This window comes from Cynocephalus volans, chromosome 7 (assembly GCF_027409185.1).
Source record: "Cynocephalus volans isolate mCynVol1 chromosome 7, mCynVol1.pri, whole genome shotgun sequence".
In the NCBI taxonomy this organism is placed as follows: domain Eukaryota; kingdom Metazoa; phylum Chordata; class Mammalia; order Dermoptera; family Cynocephalidae; genus Cynocephalus; species Cynocephalus volans.
The window spans coordinates 134,913,768-134,934,229 of NC_084466.1; the positions used below are offsets into that span (position 1 = coordinate 134,913,768).

At 39.3% G+C, this 20,462-nt stretch overlaps 1 protein-coding gene across 1 annotated transcript in view; it reads right to left on the reverse strand.

Annotated features, from left to right (window-relative positions):
* CFAP43 (cilia and flagella associated protein 43) overlaps positions 1-20,462 on the reverse strand; it is a 125,885-nt gene that overhangs the window by 11,887 nt on the left and 93,536 nt on the right. Inside the window, exons 21-29 of the mRNA XM_063103441.1 lie at positions 19,571-19,675; positions 18,408-18,524; positions 17,235-17,465; positions 15,052-15,258; positions 13,294-13,383; positions 12,924-13,004; positions 12,053-12,178; positions 2,945-3,064; positions 1,386-1,493 (exon numbers count right to left, since the gene is read on the reverse strand). Of these exons, the coding sequence (XP_062959511.1) occupies positions 1,386-1,493; positions 2,945-3,064; positions 12,053-12,178; positions 12,924-13,004; positions 13,294-13,383; positions 15,052-15,258; positions 17,235-17,465; positions 18,408-18,524; positions 19,571-19,675 (1,185 nt within the window). The remainder of the gene's footprint in view (positions 1-1,385; positions 1,494-2,944; positions 3,065-12,052; positions 12,179-12,923; positions 13,005-13,293; positions 13,384-15,051; positions 15,259-17,234; positions 17,466-18,407; positions 18,525-19,570; positions 19,676-20,462) is intronic.

Consider the following 20,462-nt stretch of genomic DNA (forward strand, 5'->3'; position numbering starts at 1 on the left):
TCTGTACGTGAGTGTGTAAGTGTCTATAGAGCTCTCTGTATGCTTGGTGGGGCAGTGTGGACGATGAAAGCACATAGGCTTGGGAGTGGCGTGGACCTCGGTTTGAGAGACTGAACGTAAATGTGGAAGGTAATCAGACCCTATATAAAAACAGAATTCTGACCCACAACCTCTGCAGCAACCAGCCAGGAAGCTAAACCACAACCTTTGCAGTGATCATCCCCAACTGTCAGGACTTTGTCAATAACTTTGTCAGTAACTGCTTCTCTAATTTTTGCCCTCAGTTCCAACTTAGGCCCATCCAAAGAATGCCAAATATATTTCCCACACCAAACACATAGGTTGTCCCGCTTCTAGTTGGTTTGCCTCCAGCTTCCCCATGCCAGCAACTTCCAATCAAGGTGCACCTAAAGCCCTCCCTTCTTTTTACTATCAAGTTTTCCCACTCAAGTTGCCTGCTTTTGAGTCTCTGCCAAACACAAGTGATAGTGGCTGAGTCACTTGCTCTGCCAAGCTCTGAATAAATATCCTCTGCTTGTTCTCATTTGGGTGGTCTTTGTTTATTTCCACAGTTCCAACTCCTGCTCTACTACATATTAGTGGGTGACTTAGGCATGTTATCCAGCCTCTCTGAGATGGTCTCCTCATCTGTGAAAGAAATCTAGTTCTCTCCAGGGGTTTTATGAGTAGGGCTGTCTTTAGAAGGTGCTTTGCATACGGCCGTTTAACAGAGGCTTAGAAAAAAGTGAGTACGTATGTCACATATGATACAGTAAGTCATGCATTCATAAATGTTCCTTATTAATACTAATAAAAGCTAACATCTGTTAAAACTTATTATGTATTAAGCATTTCGTATTCATTGTCTATTTAATGAATCACATCTGTTCATGCTCACATTTATAGAGAGTTTTTCAGAATACAACAGTTTTTCATTCTACAAGCTAACCCATTGCTTACATGTTTAGTGAAACTTAGAGTGCCAAATGGTCCAGAGAGAACAATATTCCCTAAAGAAGAGTTTGAAAGCAGCCTAAAAGGTTATATTCCTCGTCTAAGATCCCTCAGCCAGTCAGTGGTTAAAAGCTGGTGCTTCCAGCCACAAAGTTACATGACCTCATTTTATAAACCACATGTCATCCAAAAACTACATGGTTCTTTTGACTAAAGGATTGCAGATGTAGAATCACATAACTCTACTAACAGATTGGAATGGGTACTTTCACCTGGCCCTGGAGCAAAGTACTAGACAGGGAGCCAAGGGACGCACAAGGGTGAGTAAGAATGGTGGACAGAAGGAAGGGTCCAGATGCACGAGCTCCTGTTAAACACGGAGCACATCTGTCAGAAAGTGCTTGTACTCAGATGCCAGACACTGTACTTACTTTCTCTTCCTGCTTCTTTGTAAGGTAGTTGTTCAGGAAACTTTCTCTGGAGCTTAATTCTTCATTCAACAGTAAAGAGAAAACAAGGTTGTTTATTTTCAATTCCTCCTGTAGAAACATTAAAAAAAAAAAAAAAAGGTGTGTGTGGCGGGGATGATCAATACTACCTGAGACTTTTTGTCGACAGTCATAGACTTGGCACTAATCAAACAAGTTTATGTCATAAAAGTAGGAAAAATCTTTTAAAGAAAAAAGGAGTATAGACTGTTGAAATAACTATTCAGTTATTTTACCTTTCTCGTCATTTCACTGTAAGGGAAAACACATATACAGAAAAATACCTAACAAATGTGTAGTTGAATGAGTTATTATAAAGGCACACCTTTGTTATCACCACTCAATTCATAAAATACAAATTTTCCACTGCAAAAGATCTTTCCAGCTGTCCCCATCAAAATGTCCTGACTTTGATAGTAAGTAAAAACTTACTTGTTATTTGTAGTTTTACTACCCAAGTGTGTATACCTTGTACAGTATAATTTGTTCATTAAAAACATTTTGTCATGTCTTTTAAATCTCTTACAATCCTCATGTTCTCTACCAACCCTTTCTTTTCCTCACAATTTATTTATAGTTATCAGTAGTGTCTGTGGTTTCGCCTAGTCTGGGTTTTACCATTCCTGCTGGGACCCTGAGGATGCAGCCATTCTTCTGGAGATTCCTTCACCTCTCTCCAGTGTTGCCTTGTCTTTTCTGGTTGACCCCTTGCTTTGGTGAGACACATCTTCCAATAGCTCTCTGAGAATGAGGTCATGTAAATTTTGGAAACCTTGCATGTCTCAAAATATCGTTATTCACCTCTTAAACTCAATTAATAGTTTGGTTGGGTATAGATTCCAATGTCAGAAATAATTTTCTCTCAGAATTTAAAGGCATTGCTCCTTGATCTTCTGGTTTCTAGTTACTGCATACTTCATTTATATTCCTGTTGTTGGAGGAAATTAAGACAGACTTTTCCATCTCATCTTTTAGGGCATGAGAATTATTTATTCATTTAACGTATACTATGAACCAAGCCTTTTGCTACTTGCTGGAGATACAGGGATGAACAGGAAAGATTTAGTTCTTACCCTCATGGAGCTTACAGTCTTGGAAGCATTAAAAATAATCTCACATAAATTAAAATTCAGCTGCACTAAGTGGTAGAAAGGAAAAGAATGGAGTATATAGTAGGAAGATATAACCTAATCTGAGAATCTAACTTTTAAGCTGTGACTGGAAGGATGACGAGATATAGTCTAGGAGGCAAAGAAGTTGGTAGAGAGTATTACTGGCAGAGTCATGAGGAAAGAGGATACTGGGTGTGTTCAAGACACTGAAAAAGGAAGTGTGGCAAGTGAAGGGAAGGGTGGCACAAGATGAGGCTGGGGAGGAGCATCCAAGGCCCAGAGCATCCAAGACCTTGGCACCTGGTCAGGGTGCTGGTCTTTATCCTAAGAACAATGGAAGGCCACTGTCTCCTTAAAAGAAAAAGTCATGTAAGTAAAGCCTTTGTTTACCTGATTGACAACCATCTCTGCCTTCACTCTCCTTTCAAAGAGCCTTTTCAAATAGTCATCAAAGTTCTGTGTGCTTTCTTGAATAGAGTTTTGAAGTTTTTTTAGTTCTGCTTCTAATGACTGAAAGGAAGGCAATAGTAAAGTTAACATTTAGGGATATTAAATCCTTCTAGCAAGTAGTGTTTGCATTTTGCCACAAGGAAGGGGCAGGTGGAGGACAAATCTTGTGAGGTGTTCTGGGCCCTCTGCCCCCTGCCCCCCTTCAACCAGAGATGTTCTATTGGATCTATTTAAAACACTGTGTGTCTGAGATTTTTGCTTAAGAAAAGATAACACTGGGGAAATAGGTTAAAAGTCACTGATCATGGCTAATAATGCAGGCAGACATAAGCCTAGTAAAACAAATTACAAATACAAATACAAATTACAGGGAATCTTTCCAGAAAATTCTGACTCTCTATACAGGATGGCAATTTCAACGCACAAAATTTGGTTCTAAAAAAAATCTTGATTTTGTTTTCAAACTCTGAACACATTTTCATGGAATTTTTTATATTTTAAGGAAACAAGAAGTGAGTATTCATATACATATGTTTATGTATTTGTATTTGTATTCTCTTGTTTTCTGTATGTTTTGTCCTTCTAAACAGTTCTACAGCAAGGTAAGAAAGTCCCCCTCCCCCCTTTAAAAATTGTACCAGGATATTGAGCTAACGTAGCTTACCTTACACAGTAGGTAAGTGGAAAGCTATAAATTTATATTTCTAAAAAGAACAACACTTGTAGATCGATATAAGGCATATTGTTACAAATTGTTTTTATCTTTAAATACAAAAAAATCAAGAAAGCAATCCCATTTACAATAGCTTCCAGAAAAAATACTTAGGAATAAATTTAACCAAAGAAGTGAAAGAACTGTAGAAGAACTATAAAACACTGATGAAAGAAATTGAAGAGGTCACAACAAAATTAAAAGATATTCCATGTTCCTAGATTAGAAGAATTAATATTGTCAAAATATCCATACTACCCAAGTAAGTTACAGATCCAATGCAATCCCTATCAAAATACCAATGACATTCTTCACAGAAATAGAATAAACAATCATAAAATTCATGGAACCACAAAAGACCTGAACAGCCAAAGTAATCCTGAGTAAAAAGAACAAAGTTGGAAGCATCACACTGCCTGACCTCAAAATATACTACAAAGCTATAGTAACCAGAATAGCATGGTACTGGCATAAAAACAGACACACAGACAAATAGAACAGAATAGAGAACCCAGAAGTAAATCCACACATTTAAACCCAAATCATTTTCAACAAAGGAGTCAATAACACACATTAGAAAAAAGACAATCTCTTCAATAAATTGTGCTGGGATAACTGAACAGAACTGAGACCACCAGAGGTGGGAAAGAGGGAGGGGGAGCTATGGAGAAATTGGTAAGGACCACAGAAAATGTTTACATTGTTTACATTGTGTAAAGATAAAACTAAAAGAAAAAAAAAAGATATCCATATGCAGAAGAAAAAACTAGACTCCTATCTCTCACTATATACCAAAACCAACTAAAAATGGATTAAAGATCTAAATATAAGGTCTGAGACTATGAAACTATTAGAAGAAAACATTGGGGAAATGCTACAGGACATGTTCTGGGCAAAGTTTTTTTTTTTGGGTAAAACCTCAAAAGCACAGGTAACAAAAGCAAAAATAGACAAATGGAATTATATTAAATAAAAAGCTTTTTCACAGCAAACAACTGGCAAAGTGAAGAGACAACCTACAGAATGGAAGAAAATATTTGCAAACTACCTACCCAACAACGGATTAATGACCAGAATATACAAAGAGCTAGAACAACTCAACAGCAAAAAACGAAACAAAAAAACAAAAACCACCAAACAACCACCACCACAACAATCCAATTAAAAAATGGGAAAATTATCTGAACAGACATTTCTCAACAGGTATATGAAAAATCCTCAACATCATTAATCATTAGGGAAATGCAAATCAAAAGCACATTGAGGTATCTTCTCATCCCAGTTAAAATAACTATTGTTTGGGGCCGACCCCGTGGCGCACTCGGGAGAGTGCAGCGCTGGGAGCACAGTGCACTCACTGGCTGAGTGCGGTACGGCCTGTCACAAAAAGACAAAAAAACCCCCAAAAATCTATTGTTTGTAAATTATTTTGATATAACTTCAAACTTACAGAAAAGTTGCAAGAATATTCCAAAGAATTCCTACTTACTTTTTACCAAATTCACCAATTATTGACATTCTGCCCCATTTGCCTTATCACTTTCTCTATCTACGTATCTACCTACCTACCTTTTTCTGAACAATTTGAAAGCAAGTTGCAGACACTTCAGGACAGGCTGCTTCTTTCATAGAGTGTCACTCAGTTTAGGACGATCTGATGTTTTCTCATGCTTAGACCCAGGTTACACAATTTTAGCAGGAACACTACATAAGTTATGTTATGTCCTCAGTTTACCACATCAGGAGACACATGATGTTGGTTTGTTTCATCATTAGTGATGTTAACTTGGAATATTTGGTTAAGTAGTGTCTGCCAGTTTCTCTATCGTAAAGTTACTATTTTTCCATTTGGAATTAGTTAATTTGTGGGAAAATACTTTGACTATATAATTATCTTGTTCCTCATCACATTTTTACCTACCAGCTTTAGCATCTGTTGATGGTTCTTACTTGAATCAATTATTATTATGATGATAAAAAATTTACTTTAAAAAAACAAGTTCTCTCTATGCCAGTTTAATAAGGAAAGAGATTGACTATGAGAAGATGATAGAGAAAGAGGTTTGGCCAGAAGTATAGAGGCACACAGGGCTGGCCAGTTAGCTCACTTGGTTAGAGTGCAGCCTTGTAACACTAAGGTCAAGGGTTTAGATCCCCTTACTGGTCAGCACCCCCCCGCCCCCCGCCAAATTGACAAAAGTATAGAGACATATAATGCAAGGAGAAATACCATCCAAATTAAGCTACTTAAGCAGTGGGGAAATATTAAAATAAAACAAACACAGAAAAAGCACATCTCAGGGTCAATTTGCTTGTAATTTATATCACTATTTCATAAGGATGGAAAAGGCCCACGGACTGTGTCATCTGAGTGGCTATTCCTCGGGATGCTGTGTTTTTAGATAATGGAGCATCCTCACATGGCAAATGGCCACAGATTCAGCCAGCCAAGGCCAGACTGTTAAATGTCCTCCACACGCCCTTCTTTAAAACTCTGAGGTTCCAGCCTTTGAGGGTCTCTGGTCCTGAAAGGACCTTTTATAATGTAAAATGGCCTTTTGCTTGTTGTTCAAGTGCCCCAGATTCTTCTCACATGCTCTTCCATCTGTCCACTTTTCATTCCTACTCTCGGACCTGTTCACCTCTTTCTCATTTTTGCAATGCAAGTATAAATGCCACCATAAATGGCACATTCCCAAGGAAGCCTTCACTGGGCCCTGTCTTAAGTGTTAGAAGCAAAGCCTGAAACAGGAATCCAGCGCACATGATTTCTGGTGGGACTGCTCTTTAGCAGACACCTGTGAGAGAATGAGGGCAGCAGGGCGGGCAAAGGGCAGGAGCTGAGCAATGTGTGATCTCAGGCGGTCCAGCCTTGGCCTGATTCCAGGGCTGGGCGGTAATGAGAGAGGCTCTTCTGAGTTGTCGCACTTCGCAACAAAGGGGCTGGGCTTTTGTACCCCACTCCTCACCCCAACTCTTCCAGCCTCGTCAGTCATTTGGCTGCCCTGGGTGGGGCAGTGATGTAACCTTGCAGGTGTCCCTGGACAAGGATGTTCCCTTGATCAGCCAGGGCATTGCTCCAGAGAAGGTCTCAGGTGTAAGCCTTTATCTGTAGCACTCATAGCAGTGAGAGGATAGGCACGTCAACCTGTGAAAGGGACCTGGTGGGCACCAATGGCCCCAGTCTAAGTTGGTGCCTCTGTGTTTACTGTCATAGGTAGCACCCAAACTAGTTTTTTCTAATTTGTCACATTGTAATTAAATAATTATTTTGTGAATGTGCAGCTAATATATAGCTCTCTCCACTCCAGAAAATAAGCACCGTGGGTTAGGGGGGCAATGTCTGTTTTGTTCACACGTGTTCCTCAGGCCCTAACATGGTGCCAAGTACACAGTGGGACCTCAAGGAGTATTCATTGAAGACATGAATGTCACTTTTCCTCAAACATTCCTGGGATAATCTGATTTTGCCTAAAATCTTTTGCATCAGATGCTGAGAAAGGAGATGCAGGGAACAGGCCAATTCTCTGCTTTTGTGTTATAATCTAGTAGAGGAGATGGACAATAAGTAAACAATTAAAAAATGAAGAAGGACAGGTGGTGATAAGTGCTGATGAAAGAAAATGGTATCAGTCTGGTCAAAGCACCTAAAATAGAGTTGAGGAGGCCATTTTAGCTTGGGCTTCAGGCACGTCTCATCCGAGGGCACCCTGAACTCTAGGACTCATGCAATCAATCACAGCCAGACACCCTAAACTTTCAAACTTTTCTAATCAATCACAAAGGTCACAACCTTCTGGAAGAATGACCAACACATCTGCCGACCATCTGTTGACTGTTACTCCACATACCTCCTATCAAAATGAAGAATTTCTAGCTGAGGATCATCTCACAGACTATTACAATCAACCCCCTACTACCAAGACTACTTAAAGATGTTAGCACCGATCGTAATGTTAGATGAGCAGTTTTGTAACTGCCTCCCCTCTGTTTGGTCCTTTTCCCTTTATAAGCCCAACTTCCTCTTTGCTTCTCCAGAACACTTCTCAAGGTAACTTGGAAGTGCCTCCTAGGCTGCAGTCACTCAATTTGGGTTACATCAGCTCTTCGTTGTTTAGGCTATGCCTCAGTTTCTTTCCAGGTTCACAGTACTATGAAGATAAATAGAGCAGGGTAAGGGAGACATAGAGCAGGATTGGATGTGGAAGAGATCTCCATGGAATATAGGGAGATCAGGTGACAATTGAGTAGAAATCTCAAAGAGGTGAGAGAGCAAGTCATATGGGGGAAGTCAAATGGGCAAAAAGCACTCCAGGCAAAGGATGCAGCATGTTAAGTCCCTGCAGCAGAAACGAGCTAAGGGTGTCTGAGTCAAGAGTTTGCTGGGTATCTTTGAGGAACAGCAAGAAATTCAGTGGAGCCAGAACAGTTAATGAAGGAGAGAGACTAACAGGAGATAAAATGAGATGAGATACAGAGATCAGGAGGGGGAGAGCAGGGAAATGAATGCATTAAATCTGGAAAAGATGACAGTGGTTTGTTTTAGGGTGGTAGCTGTAGAGGTGTCAGAAGAGGAGCTACTGGGAAGTCAAAAAGAAGGGACTTGAAAGGCAGAAGTGCAGTCTCAGTGGTACTGCTCCTGGGGAGAAAAAGGCAGCTTGGAAGAGGGAGGTGGCCCTTAGAGACTTGGGGGTGAAGGGAAAGAAGGAAGGAAGATGTGGAAATTAAGGGTCCTGTACAAACAAAAGAAAATCATAAAACCAGAAGACACCTCCTCTTCAAAGAAGAACACCATTGTTTAAAGAACTTAACTGTGTATCAAGTTGATAATGTTATCCACACAGAAGCGGGGGAAAAGCATTGGTCCAAATAATTCTCCACATGACATGCTGGTGATGTACCCTCAGCAGGATATATGAGGGTACTTCAAAAAGTTCACGGAAAGAGTTGTATTATCTTCAAATTTTACTCTTCCATGAACTTTCCAGAGCCCTATATTCTAGAAATAAAAAAAAAGGTACAAGGAAATTTGTTGAATTTGAACTGAGGTAACAGGCTGTGAATGCGCACGCGGGCGTGTGTGTGTGTGTGTGTGTGTGTGTGTGTGTATCAAGCTCTGTCCACTGAAATGACCTGAAGCAATGAGCACATCTAGTGCCCAGATTTTCGTCTCTAAATACCAATTCTCAGTAAAAGGAATCAGGTATTAGAAAATAGCTGATTCCAGGTACCTAGAACATCTTGTTGTGTTAGAAAGGGAGAAAGTGCTAAAAAACTGATGGGGACACATGAAAAGGACACTCCAAACACTTTGAACATCAGAAAGAATAATGACAGAAATGGATTAAAACACATTAAATTTTAAGAAGAATATTTTAAAAAAAGAGCATGCCTAGGGCAGGGCAGAAGGAAAGCTCTTCTTTGCAGAAAAATACTAATAAAAAGGGAATAAATGATAAAAACCAGAAAGGCACCATTTTGCAATCACTGTAGTAATGATTGATTCAGACAAGGACCATCAATGGATGCCAGAAGGCAGAATGAAGAGAGAGTCGCACAGTCTCAAAATGCCACACCACAGATTACTGATTAAATACAAGGGAGAACGAGAATTTATGCAACGAAGAAATCTGGAGAATCTCCTTACCAGTAATCGTACTTAACGTCACCAATAATGGGACTAACTGACATCAGGTACCTCCTGACACGGTGCACCGAAGACTCAGCATCACCTACTTAGTATTATTGTCAAAAATATTTTACCTGTATCTAATCAGGGGAAAACAATCAAATCCAATTTGAGGGACATTCCACAAAACAACCTGGCCTGGACTTTTTCAAAATGCCAATGTCATGGAACAGACACACAAAGCTGTGGACCTGTTCTTAACTAAAGAAGACTAAAAGGACATGAAAACTAAGTGCAGTTGATCAGATTCTTGGATTAGCAACTGTAAAAAAAAGCTATGAAGGACATCACTTGGATGACAGGGAAATTTTAATATATGCTGTATACTAGACAATAGTATTAATATTAAACTTCTTCTGTATGATAATTTTAATTGTGGTTATGTAGGAGAATGTCTTTGTTCTTAGGAGTTTATACTGTAGTAGTTAAGAGTGTCATAATGTCTGCATTTTATCTCCAATTATTCAGGAGAAAAAGATAGAGAACAATGTGGCAATATTAAAAATCGATGAATATAGGTATACGACATATGCATGTACTAGTGGTACAGATATGTGGTATATGGATTGTATTACGCACATAACATATCTGTACATTTGAACAATTATAAAATAAAAATTGGTGAAAAGATAATCCAGTGTTAGGGAAGTAGGCAGAGGTATAAAATGAAACAAGATTGGCCATGAACAGATCATTGTGGAAGCTGGAAAATGGGGTCATTACACTGGTCTCTTTACTTTCATCTTGTTTGACATTTTCCATAATAAAGTATTTTTAAAAAAATTAGAAGAGAGAAATTGGAGACGGTGAACACAGATTTTTTTTTTTTTTTTTTTTGAGTTATGCTGTAAAGGGTAGCAAAGACATTGAGCAGTGAATCCAGAGAAAAGTGGAGTCAAGGGAGTTGGGGTTTTTTTCTTCTGCTTTTCATTTTGAAATAAATTCAGGGTAACCCAGAAGTCACAAGAATAGCAGAAAGAATGTAGGTATCCCCTTCAAGGGAGCATTTAAAAAAAATAAGGTGAGAGAGATATAAGATTTATACATTTTATAAAATGTGTAGGATTATAGCACGTGTCTATGCTGATGGGAAAAATCCAACAGAGAGGGAAAAATTGATAATGCAGAGAAAAGAAGGACAAATTGATAAATAATGACACAGAGTAGTTGAGATGGGTGGCGTCTAGTGTGCAAGTGGAGAACCAGGCGTGGGTGGATGTAAGACCATTTCATCTGTAAGATACAGAATGGCAGGGAGACTATGGAATTCAGTGCAGCTGGGTGGTAGATGCAGCGGCAGAAGAGTAAGGAAAATCTCTTCTAGTTGCTTCTCTTCTCCCAGTGAAATAAAAAATATGATGAGAGTGAGTTGAGGGGGTTAGGGGTGGAAAGCTGGAGGACAGAGGAGCAGGTGTGAAATGGTCCTCTAGGTCCACTGGCCAGCAGTAGCAGCACCGCCTGGGAGCTTGTTAGAAGAGTCTCACTCAGGTCCTTCCATTTCCCCAGAACAACCACAGTGACTACGATGGGATCTGAATCTGCATTTTTAGCAAGATCCCCCAGGGGTTGCGGACTGGCACGGCAGTGTGAGAGCACTGGGCTGGGGGAAAATGCAACAGCATCACTGAGCAGCTCTAAGGACCCAACTGAGATTAAGGTAATTAATTCAGAGTGAAAACTGTCAATATTTTTTTCTTTGTCCACTGCATGGGTACAAATGCAGAGAAGGCAGAGTTAACTGGATTTAATCAAGACTGGGGTTTCACCAGTGAATATAAGGATCAGGGAAGTGAGGGTGTAGGCAGAGGACTATTTCACAACAGAAAACCATGGACTAAGTGCAGTTGAATGGTCACCGCTCTTTATTCCTTATGTATCTGTACTCCCTAACTCCTTGAAATCTTCTTTCAGGATTGCTAATTTTGGTTTTTAAGCAAGAACTATCTTAGATTAAAATGCAAGGGGCCTTAGAGGACTGCAGTGAATAAAAACACGGACAAGCTAACAATAGGTTCAAAGAGGTTCATGACATACGGCTGCAATAAAGCTGCCAAACTGTCCTGCCTCAAATGATGGTATGATTTTATTTTCTCCACAGAAGAATAAACATTAGTATCTTGGTTGTAGGCCATCATCTTTTATATCTCTATTGTAATTATAAGTAATTTTAATGCAGGGCTATTTCTTTGCAATGGAAGTAGCAGAACATCACTGCAAGAACTTCACATCAGAACTGTCAAGTGTATGCTGCATTGACTGTGTCCTCTTTTTGCAAATCCTTTCCTTGAGATTGAGAACAAATCAAGCAAAAGTATTACTGAACTCAAATTGCAGTGACTTGAACATACTATAATAGATGTTCATTAAACATGTGAAGAGTGGATGAAGGACTGAATGAATCGTAACTATGTGGGAAATGCTGAAATAAATAAGAACTTTTTAAACCATTGCTATATGTTCTATTTGTTTTAAATTGTTCTAACTCCTTAAATTTATCTTCACCTACTTCTCTAAATTCTCTTCAGAATTTAAACTGAAATACTATCCGTAAGCTATTAAAAACACTGAGAAAATAAAAATCATTTGAAATGATACTGAAACAAAACCCTGGATATGATAGGTTATATTAATTCTTTGCTCTTCTGACCTTTCTATACTTATCTTTTTCTTCATTTAAATCCTTGACTTTTTTCTCATAATCTTTGAATTGTTTCCTTTCCTCTTCAGTCCACAAAGCATCAGGTTTTGCCATGAAATCAGGCTGAGGAATCACCTGAAGACATAAAGGAAAGCATATACTCTAGCTCAAACATAAACGTAGCAGTACAGTAAAAGCTCAGTTATCATTAATTTTTTTAAAAAGCCCTTTACATTGGCAAGGACAATGACCTTACACTTTGACCAAAGGATATGAAAAAATGTTACAATTGTTTTTCTGTGACTTAGGTGAGGGTGGGAAGTTTGGGATATACCAAGACACTTAGGTGTGTGTTGGTATCTTTATGCCTAGAACTACACCTGACCTCCAGGAAGTTCTATGTCACATATCAAAGAAAACACTTCCTGGTGTATTTGGAGCATCCCAGATGAAGCAGTGTCCCAGACTTCTGTAGAGACCAAAACCACTGTGATTGCTTATTTTGGTGTATTTGTTGCTTTTTGTAAGAAGGCAAACCTGTGGTTTCAAATTTCTTCTTATTTGCCTAATGTGGTATGTTTATAAGGTACTAGGGGGTTGTATAATATTTGTTGGTGTAGAATTTCTAAAACTCAGGTCACATAAGACAAAAATGGTAAAATTTAAGTATCTTTTTTTTTGTTTGTTTGTTTGTTTGTCTTTTTTGTGACTGGCACTCAGCCAGTGAGTGCACTGGCCATTCCTATATAGGATCTGAACCCGTGGTGGGAGCGTTGCTGCGCTCCCAGCGCCGCACTCTACCAAGTGCGCCACGGGCTCGGCCCTTAATTATCTTTTTTTACCCCATTCCACCTTCCACAAGGATGGTCAGAAATCTCACCATTCTCAAAATGTCTTCTTTCTTGACATCCAGAACACCTCCCATCATGTCCATCAGGGCTCGGAATCTCATGTCAGTGCTCTGGGAAAGAGTCAGAGTCAGGGAGGGCAGTGAGACAGAGATCTGACACTCTGGGTGGCCCCAGGGGCAGCCTCCCCCAGTGATAGAATGGCTGCATTTAGGTTGAGGAAGGTGGGCAATGACACGGAGAAGAGGAGACCAACTGAGATTCGAGTGACCTCGGAACATGACAGATGCCTTGATGTGTTTCTACAATGGAGTAAGAGTCTAAGACTATTAAGCCAAACCAAGACACAAGTATCCCTAAAGGAAAGAGGGTCTTGGGTACTGTTTGAACAAAGCTGCATACCTTTGACTGAAACCAACGCTCCATTTCACGGGTCACAATCAATCCTGTTTTGGCTTTCTGCCATGGGTTAACATGTCTGCGAGCTTTAATCTGAAAGGGAAAATGCAGTTTTCTGCTGTTATTCTTGCAAAATTCAGACTAAACTTTCCTTCCACACAGTGGGAGAAGATTAGAAACTATTAAGGGGATTAAAAGGACTATCCAGATTTTGCAACTAATTTCCTAGTTTTGAATGAAGATGGGGTCTAAAATGAGAGGGTTGGAAAAAAGATTTTTACTTCTCTGTTAGCTCTCAAAGCTTGTCTCTGTCACTAAGAGATTATAACAGGGGACCTGATCTAGACTAAAGGGAGGGAGGAAAGGAGACTCAAAGATGTGTCATCTAAGCCAAATCCTGAAGGACGGGGTGGGGGGGGGTCCTAAGAGGTGAAGAGCTTGGGGCGTTCGAGGGACTGTGAGAATGGAAGCCTGGCCAGAACAGCGTGAGTGCAAGAACAGCTGGACAAGGAGGGGGCAGGAGTGGGACTTATCCTAAGTGGAAGGAGGAGCCACTGCAGGGCTTTTGGCAGGGGAGGGACAGAGAAAGTTTGTCTTGTAACAAGATCACTCTTCTGAATGTGGAATGGATCAGAGCGCAAGGAGAAATAATCGTGATGGGGTTAATTATGCACGTATGAAATGATTGCTCAGAGCAGGGCCCTCCAGAGAGTGGCAGAGTGAAGTCTTTGCGGTCACCTTGCTCCAGGGTCTTAGGTCACATAGCAAGAGTACGGTTCAGGAAAAAACGACTTGCTTAAACAAGTACAGTCGAGCGCAGAGGTTAAGAGGATGTCCTCAGAAGCATAATGGTTTGGGTTCAAACCTCAACTCTGGTATTTGCTAGCCTTGTAACTGTGGCCAAGCTACTTTACCTCTCTGAGCCCCACCTTCCTCATCTGTAAAATGGAGGTGATATTTCTACCTAACTTATAAAGTCTTAAAATAATAAATTCATTTTAATTCATCTAGGGCACTTAGAATGGTGATGGGCATCTCACAGGGACTGTAAAAATATTTGCTATTACTTCTAAATGCCACTATTATCTTTTGCCCCAAAGTAATCAAGTTAATTTCATGTGAGTTTCTTTGAGTATTCTCTAGCAGTTTTTACTTTTTAAAATGAAATGTGGTCATATCATAACTATTTTCTTGAAGCACTTATTTGCAAGCATTTGTTTGCCTCCGTGCCAACACCTTTGAAGAAGGCTGTCCAGTGACATCCTGCTAAATGACCTAGATAATTTCTGGCACTCCATCAGCCTCATTCCCACAGTGAGGACCTCGCTGGGTACAGGCACTGGACCCAGGCTGGACCAGGAGCCCTTTCCCAGGCAAACCTGGAATTGGGACTAAGAGATTCTAATTCAGACCAGCTGCTCTCTTGAGTGGAGGAGATACAAAGTAGAATTTGCCAGAGGAAGGTGAAATGCAGAAAGAAGTGAGCTCAGAGATGAAGAGAGGTCTCCAGACTCCACACAAGGCTCCAGTCTTTGGTTCCTGCTTCTTCCTAGGCTCAGTATCCAAATCTTCTCTGGACTCCAGGGCTCATAAAATAAATCCTCATTATCGCTGAGGCTATGTCACCTATTTTTGTCACTTATAACTGAGAGAGCTACCTAATACAGCTCCTTCCAGTAGTACAAACAAGAAGATGAATAAATAGGAGCTAGGAAAAATCTGCTGAGAAAGAAGGGAAGGGATAAGGTAGCTAGCCAGTACCTCCCAACTTTCCACAACAAGAGTTCTCTCCGGCTTCTCAGAGTCGTCAAATCCTGGTTGCCAGACTTTTTCGCCCAAGTCGAGATCTAAAATAATTTCTTGAACTCTAACATTTCTTTCCTTCACACGTGCAACTTCAAACTCTTTTTGTTTATATGCAGCATCAAACTCATCATTGAAAGCAGTTTTTACCTTGTAAATGATATCCTGAAATATCAATATGTTATTGAAAATGCATCACATATTACATCTTTAGTGGCAATATGATCTTAAGGTTATACCTTCCCTTCAAAATCATTCTATAAATTATCTTTTAAGATGGTAAAACTAATCTTTCTGGAATACTATTTATATTATTTTTGGGTCAGTAACCTACAGTGGCATCCAACCATGGATAGGATTAAGGCAACAATGTAACTGTTATACCATAACCTACTTCCTGAAATGTAAATTGTAATTCAATATGCAGATATGTTGATATATGTTGTAGTGGGTGATGAGTACTTGGAGGCTCATTGGGCTATTCTTTCTACTTTTGTACAAAATCCAACATAAAATATTCAAAAAGAAATAACAGCATTTAAGTTGGCAAGTATCTTTTCTTTAAACCTTGTTTGGGGGAGATATGGAGAGAAAGAGATGGCCTGTAGACAGTGTTTGGAAAATCTCCCAGAGGAACTCTACCATACGCAAATCCTCTATATGGACAGGTCATTCTCAGGTAGGAATGGAAGCTGAGCTAGCCAGCTGGACTAGCCAATTCCTAAGGTGGCAGTGGGTCCAACTGGATTGCCCCCACTCTGGCTGATTGGTCAACTCAAAGTGGCCTTTATGATACCATCAGAGTTCAGTCCATATATTTATCATAGTGAACATGGAACCATTAAAGTAGGGTGGAAGAAATGATCTTAACAGCTAGCACCAGAATTTCTCTTGGGCTTAAATTACCTCCTTGTAGGAAAACACCTTAATGAAGCAGCAAGAAGGTGAGACCTTGAAGGCACGGGTCAGCAGACACTGAGCATCAAAGAAACAACTAGTATTCTGAGTATAAGTGAAGAGGAATTCCAGGGGTTACAAGAGAAGAGAAAAGAATAGGAAGAAGGAGCTGAGTAACATGGTAGGAGACTAGAAGTCAGACTGCTGACATGGCTGAAGGACTTTCAGGAAAAGGAATAGCCAATATTACATTTCAAGCTATCTTCATTGGTACAATCTTAGTCACTGCATTTTCAAAAAACTAAAGTAGGGTCTTTTCATCTGCAAATGTGTTCTGAGACTGATTTGTTTGGTGGAAAGTAAAGAGCAGGAGCTTAGAACCAGAAGGGCCCTGAACCCCAGAATTTACATAAGTCTTAGAGAGGAAATTGTATTTCTCCAGGTTAAGCAGATTGACAAGTGCTGTAGATTGGATGCCCCCTTGCCCCCAACCTCACTGAAGCTTAAATCTCCACTGTAATTGTTGAGGGTGGGAAATTCTATTATGGTAATTAAAAGATGGGTCCTTGAAGAGGTGATTAGGTTGTAGGACCATACTGTAATGAATGGAATAAAAATGATGGTCGGGAGTGGGATTCTGAGGGCTTTAAAAGGAGAGTGAATGAGGAGCTGAGTCTTTCTCTCTCTCTGCTCCACAATTTCACAATGTGATACCCTGCTGTCACTGTCATCACCACCAAGGCCTTCATCAAATGTGCTCCCTGGACTTTGGACTACCCAGCCTCAGAAACTGTCAGCAATAAATTTCACTTTCTTGTAAGTTACTCAGTTCCAGGTATTTTGTTATAAGCAACAGAAATGGACTAATTCAATACAGAATCACATTTTGATGTTATGAGGAAATCCTAATTGATATCTGGGTTACCAAGAAGATGGAATTCAAGAGTTTCTTTTATCTCTTTGAGCTTACTGAATATCTAAGCAGAAGAATGGTTTGTGGTGTCAGCCAGTGTGAGATGTTCTTTAGAAAACTTGGTATCACAGAACCCAGTCCAAATGGTTGAAAGCAACTCAACTCTTGTACACAAGCTCTGTCTAAAGGACACGGACACTAGCCATCTATATATTTCTCTCTGTATTTTAAAGACATTATTTGATTGGCATTAGGTTTCAGTGGGAGCCTTTGAAAGACACCTGACAGAGAATTTTAGAAATTTCTGAGGATAAACAGAAAATCCACCCACTTTCAGCAGTATAATTTGGTTGATTTTCTCCTCTCTGGAATGCAGTTCCAATTGGCTTGACAACAAAGAGGTATCTACCCCAAAATCAGTACTCAGACTACCAAGAAGGTAATTGAGCAAGTTGGTGTTTTTTACTGTCTTGTTTTCATCTTCCTCTTCTTCATCATCCTCTTCATGACGCTGTTTAACCAAGACAGCTGCAGACTGAACCTCTACAATTTCCCTTTGTAGCTAAATAGAGAAAAGGATGACATGGAAGTTATGCAATAGTAAGAATTTTCTAAAGGGCAATTTTGTTACAACTTATTTCAACAATCATTTTAAGATGTTAAATTGTCTTGCCAACAGTTGAATTCAAAGTGATTAACAGATCCTGAAACTGCAGCAGAAGAGATTAAAGCTTCAGAAACTGATAAACTGTGGATAAATCAAAGCACAAAAATTGTCCTTGATAGTATGTAATATTTATATTTCTCTGTCATAATGACACCTGCTTGTAAATACTTTGAGTCTTTCTGGGTTCTTAAGCATTAAAAAATATATCTTCTCTTCATATTTTACAAAGGAACTTGTTCACATAAAACTGGGGGGTGAAAGTTAAGAAGAATTAAGTATGTCTTCATTTTACGCTTCTGAAAAAGAACGAATGCTAAGTTCTAGCCATAACAAAACTACACCAAAAGGGGCAGTGTTTTTTAGTGGTTTGAAGAGATTATTGCTAAAAAAGCTGGGATTGCTTTAGGAAAACCATAATTTTGTCAAAATGGATTCTACTTCATCCTTGGTCAATTATCTTAAAACACAATCCCCAGTGATATGGGAGGGTAAAAAAGGGTATGTGTGGATGAAGACCACTTCTGGGCAGGAGAAGAACAAAACCCCATTTCTTAAAGTGTATCCTCATATTTGAGAGCGAGCCAATATTGGATGGAATATAGGATCCTTGATTTATTGTGTGGATATAGGCACCTATATTTATTAGAATATATTCTACAAATTAACAAGAAGTAAAATATCTAATAGTCTTAAACAGATTTGAGTTGGGATACAATTTAAGTTCAAATCTGTTTAATATAACTTATCCTAAATTGTACCCTAACTCAAATCTGCATAAAGGAGACCCTGAAAGAAAGTTCACCACTTATATAAATACATATATATTTAAGATTGTACTTTAAGACACTCTGTTTCAATCTTCTTTTGCTGCAAAACCCTCTTCAATTCTTTCAACTCTTCATCTGTGCGCTCTTTCATTGGGAAATTCTCAACCACATAGGGGAGGTGAAAGCACTTGGGGGAAAAAAAGTAAGATGAAATAAATACATTGTTAGTACAATTGTGTGTATCTGGGGACGAAGTGGGGGATGTCTACTCTGATTAAAAATAACTCATAGGTTATCTATAATACATGAATGAAATCAATGATGAAAACCTTTAAAATGAAACAATGAATTCCATTAGTATTTGTATGAACTTTGTATAAAATACTGTGCTTCTGTGAAGGATTTATTGGTAGAGCAGCAGTTCTCAACTACGAACAATTTTGTCTACCTTCCAGCCCTCCCCACCCCGACCCCAAGATATCTGGCAATGTCTGGAGATATTTCTGTTGTCCCTACTGGGGATATGGGATGTCTCTAGCAGATGGAAACCGGGGATGTTGCTAAACATCCGACAATGCATAAGACAACCTCCTCAACAAGGAATTAAACTGCCCAAAATGTGGTGCTCTTGAGAAACCCTGTCCTAGAACAATACTCAATCACATAAATGTAGGGTGATTATATACTTCACTATCCAAACTGGGGGCATATTTCAAAATGAAAAAGGGTGCTGTTAATAATTACTCTAGGATCACAGGCACAAACCGAGACTTTTGGTCACCCTACACAGAGAGGAAAACTGTGTTGGGAGGAATCTCAGTGAAAAAGCATGAAGAACAGCTCTTTAGAAAATAAGAAGGCAGGCACAGGTAGAAATGTGGACAATATTTTATCTACCTTTTTATCTGTGTGAAATGTGAGTGAGGTGGCCTTTTGGACGAGACAGATATTAAGACCTGAATGCAGGGAGTGTCACAGAGGAAAGAAGGAAAGGGTGCTAAGACAGATCTTAAGAGATGCTGGCTTGGAAGCACATGGGGACTGAGCAGAGGGAAGAATGAATCAGGAGAAAGTGACGTGTCTAGGAGAAATTCAGTATAGGAAGGGGCAAGCATGCTTTCAGCATTTTGTTATGTATGGATTTAAAAAGATTTTTTTTAAAGAAAATTTCCTGCCATGTGACTGTCAGTGAAAATTCTCACCAAAGTTTTGTATCTGGGTTATATCTGTTACCTTAAGAGCGCGACCCTTCACAGCCATTGAATTCCAGCATTCTTCTTTGATAAGTTCAGCCAAGTAGCTCTTGGCTAGGTTATGCATCTCCACATTCTTTCTTATCTTGAAGAACATAAAGAGAAAAGATAAAAATGAAAAGGTGGCTTCTTAGAAAAAATAATCTCAATGGTAAATTCACCAGCCATAGCTGCACATTTAGTGGTGGAGTGGGATTGTCTTTCCCCAACACTTTGAGCCGCCGGCACTGAGATGCACTTTTGGGGAGCATGTTCCTGCCTTTGAGAACATTTTCTGACGTTTATGTCTGCAGGCTTGGATTCCTTCCTTGAGGACTGGGGTGTTGACACAAACACTTCTAAGGGCGGACAGGTCATATATATATGGGTGAAGTGGGTTGTGAGGACAAACGTATTGCTTGGTGAGCCGGATAGCTAATGAGTACAGATCCAGCTGATTGGAACAGTGAGGAAGTGAAACCACTGTGCTAAGTCTTCCTTTTTTATTAGAGAAGTTTGAAATTTACATTTGATGTGAAATTGCCAGATACCTAAATGTTGGCTTAATTCTGGTCAACACATATTTGAAATGCCAGTGTGTGACCTCTGTTTGGAAATCTTTACTGCATTGAATTCTTCTATTATTTATGTACATAATAAAAAGAGTGCTTTACTACTCTTTGGGATCATATAATCTACATTTTTCCACTTAGAAACATATGTGTTACTCCAATTAATTTTATTTGCCTAAGCAATTGTATTGCTTAATATTTAAGTAATTAAGTATTCCTATTTTAACAGTGTTTGCTAAAAGATCTGGTATAAAAGTGAGAGCCAGTCATATTTAGTCCTTAGGATCCACTTTAGAGCCTTTTTCACTTCACTTTGCTGGC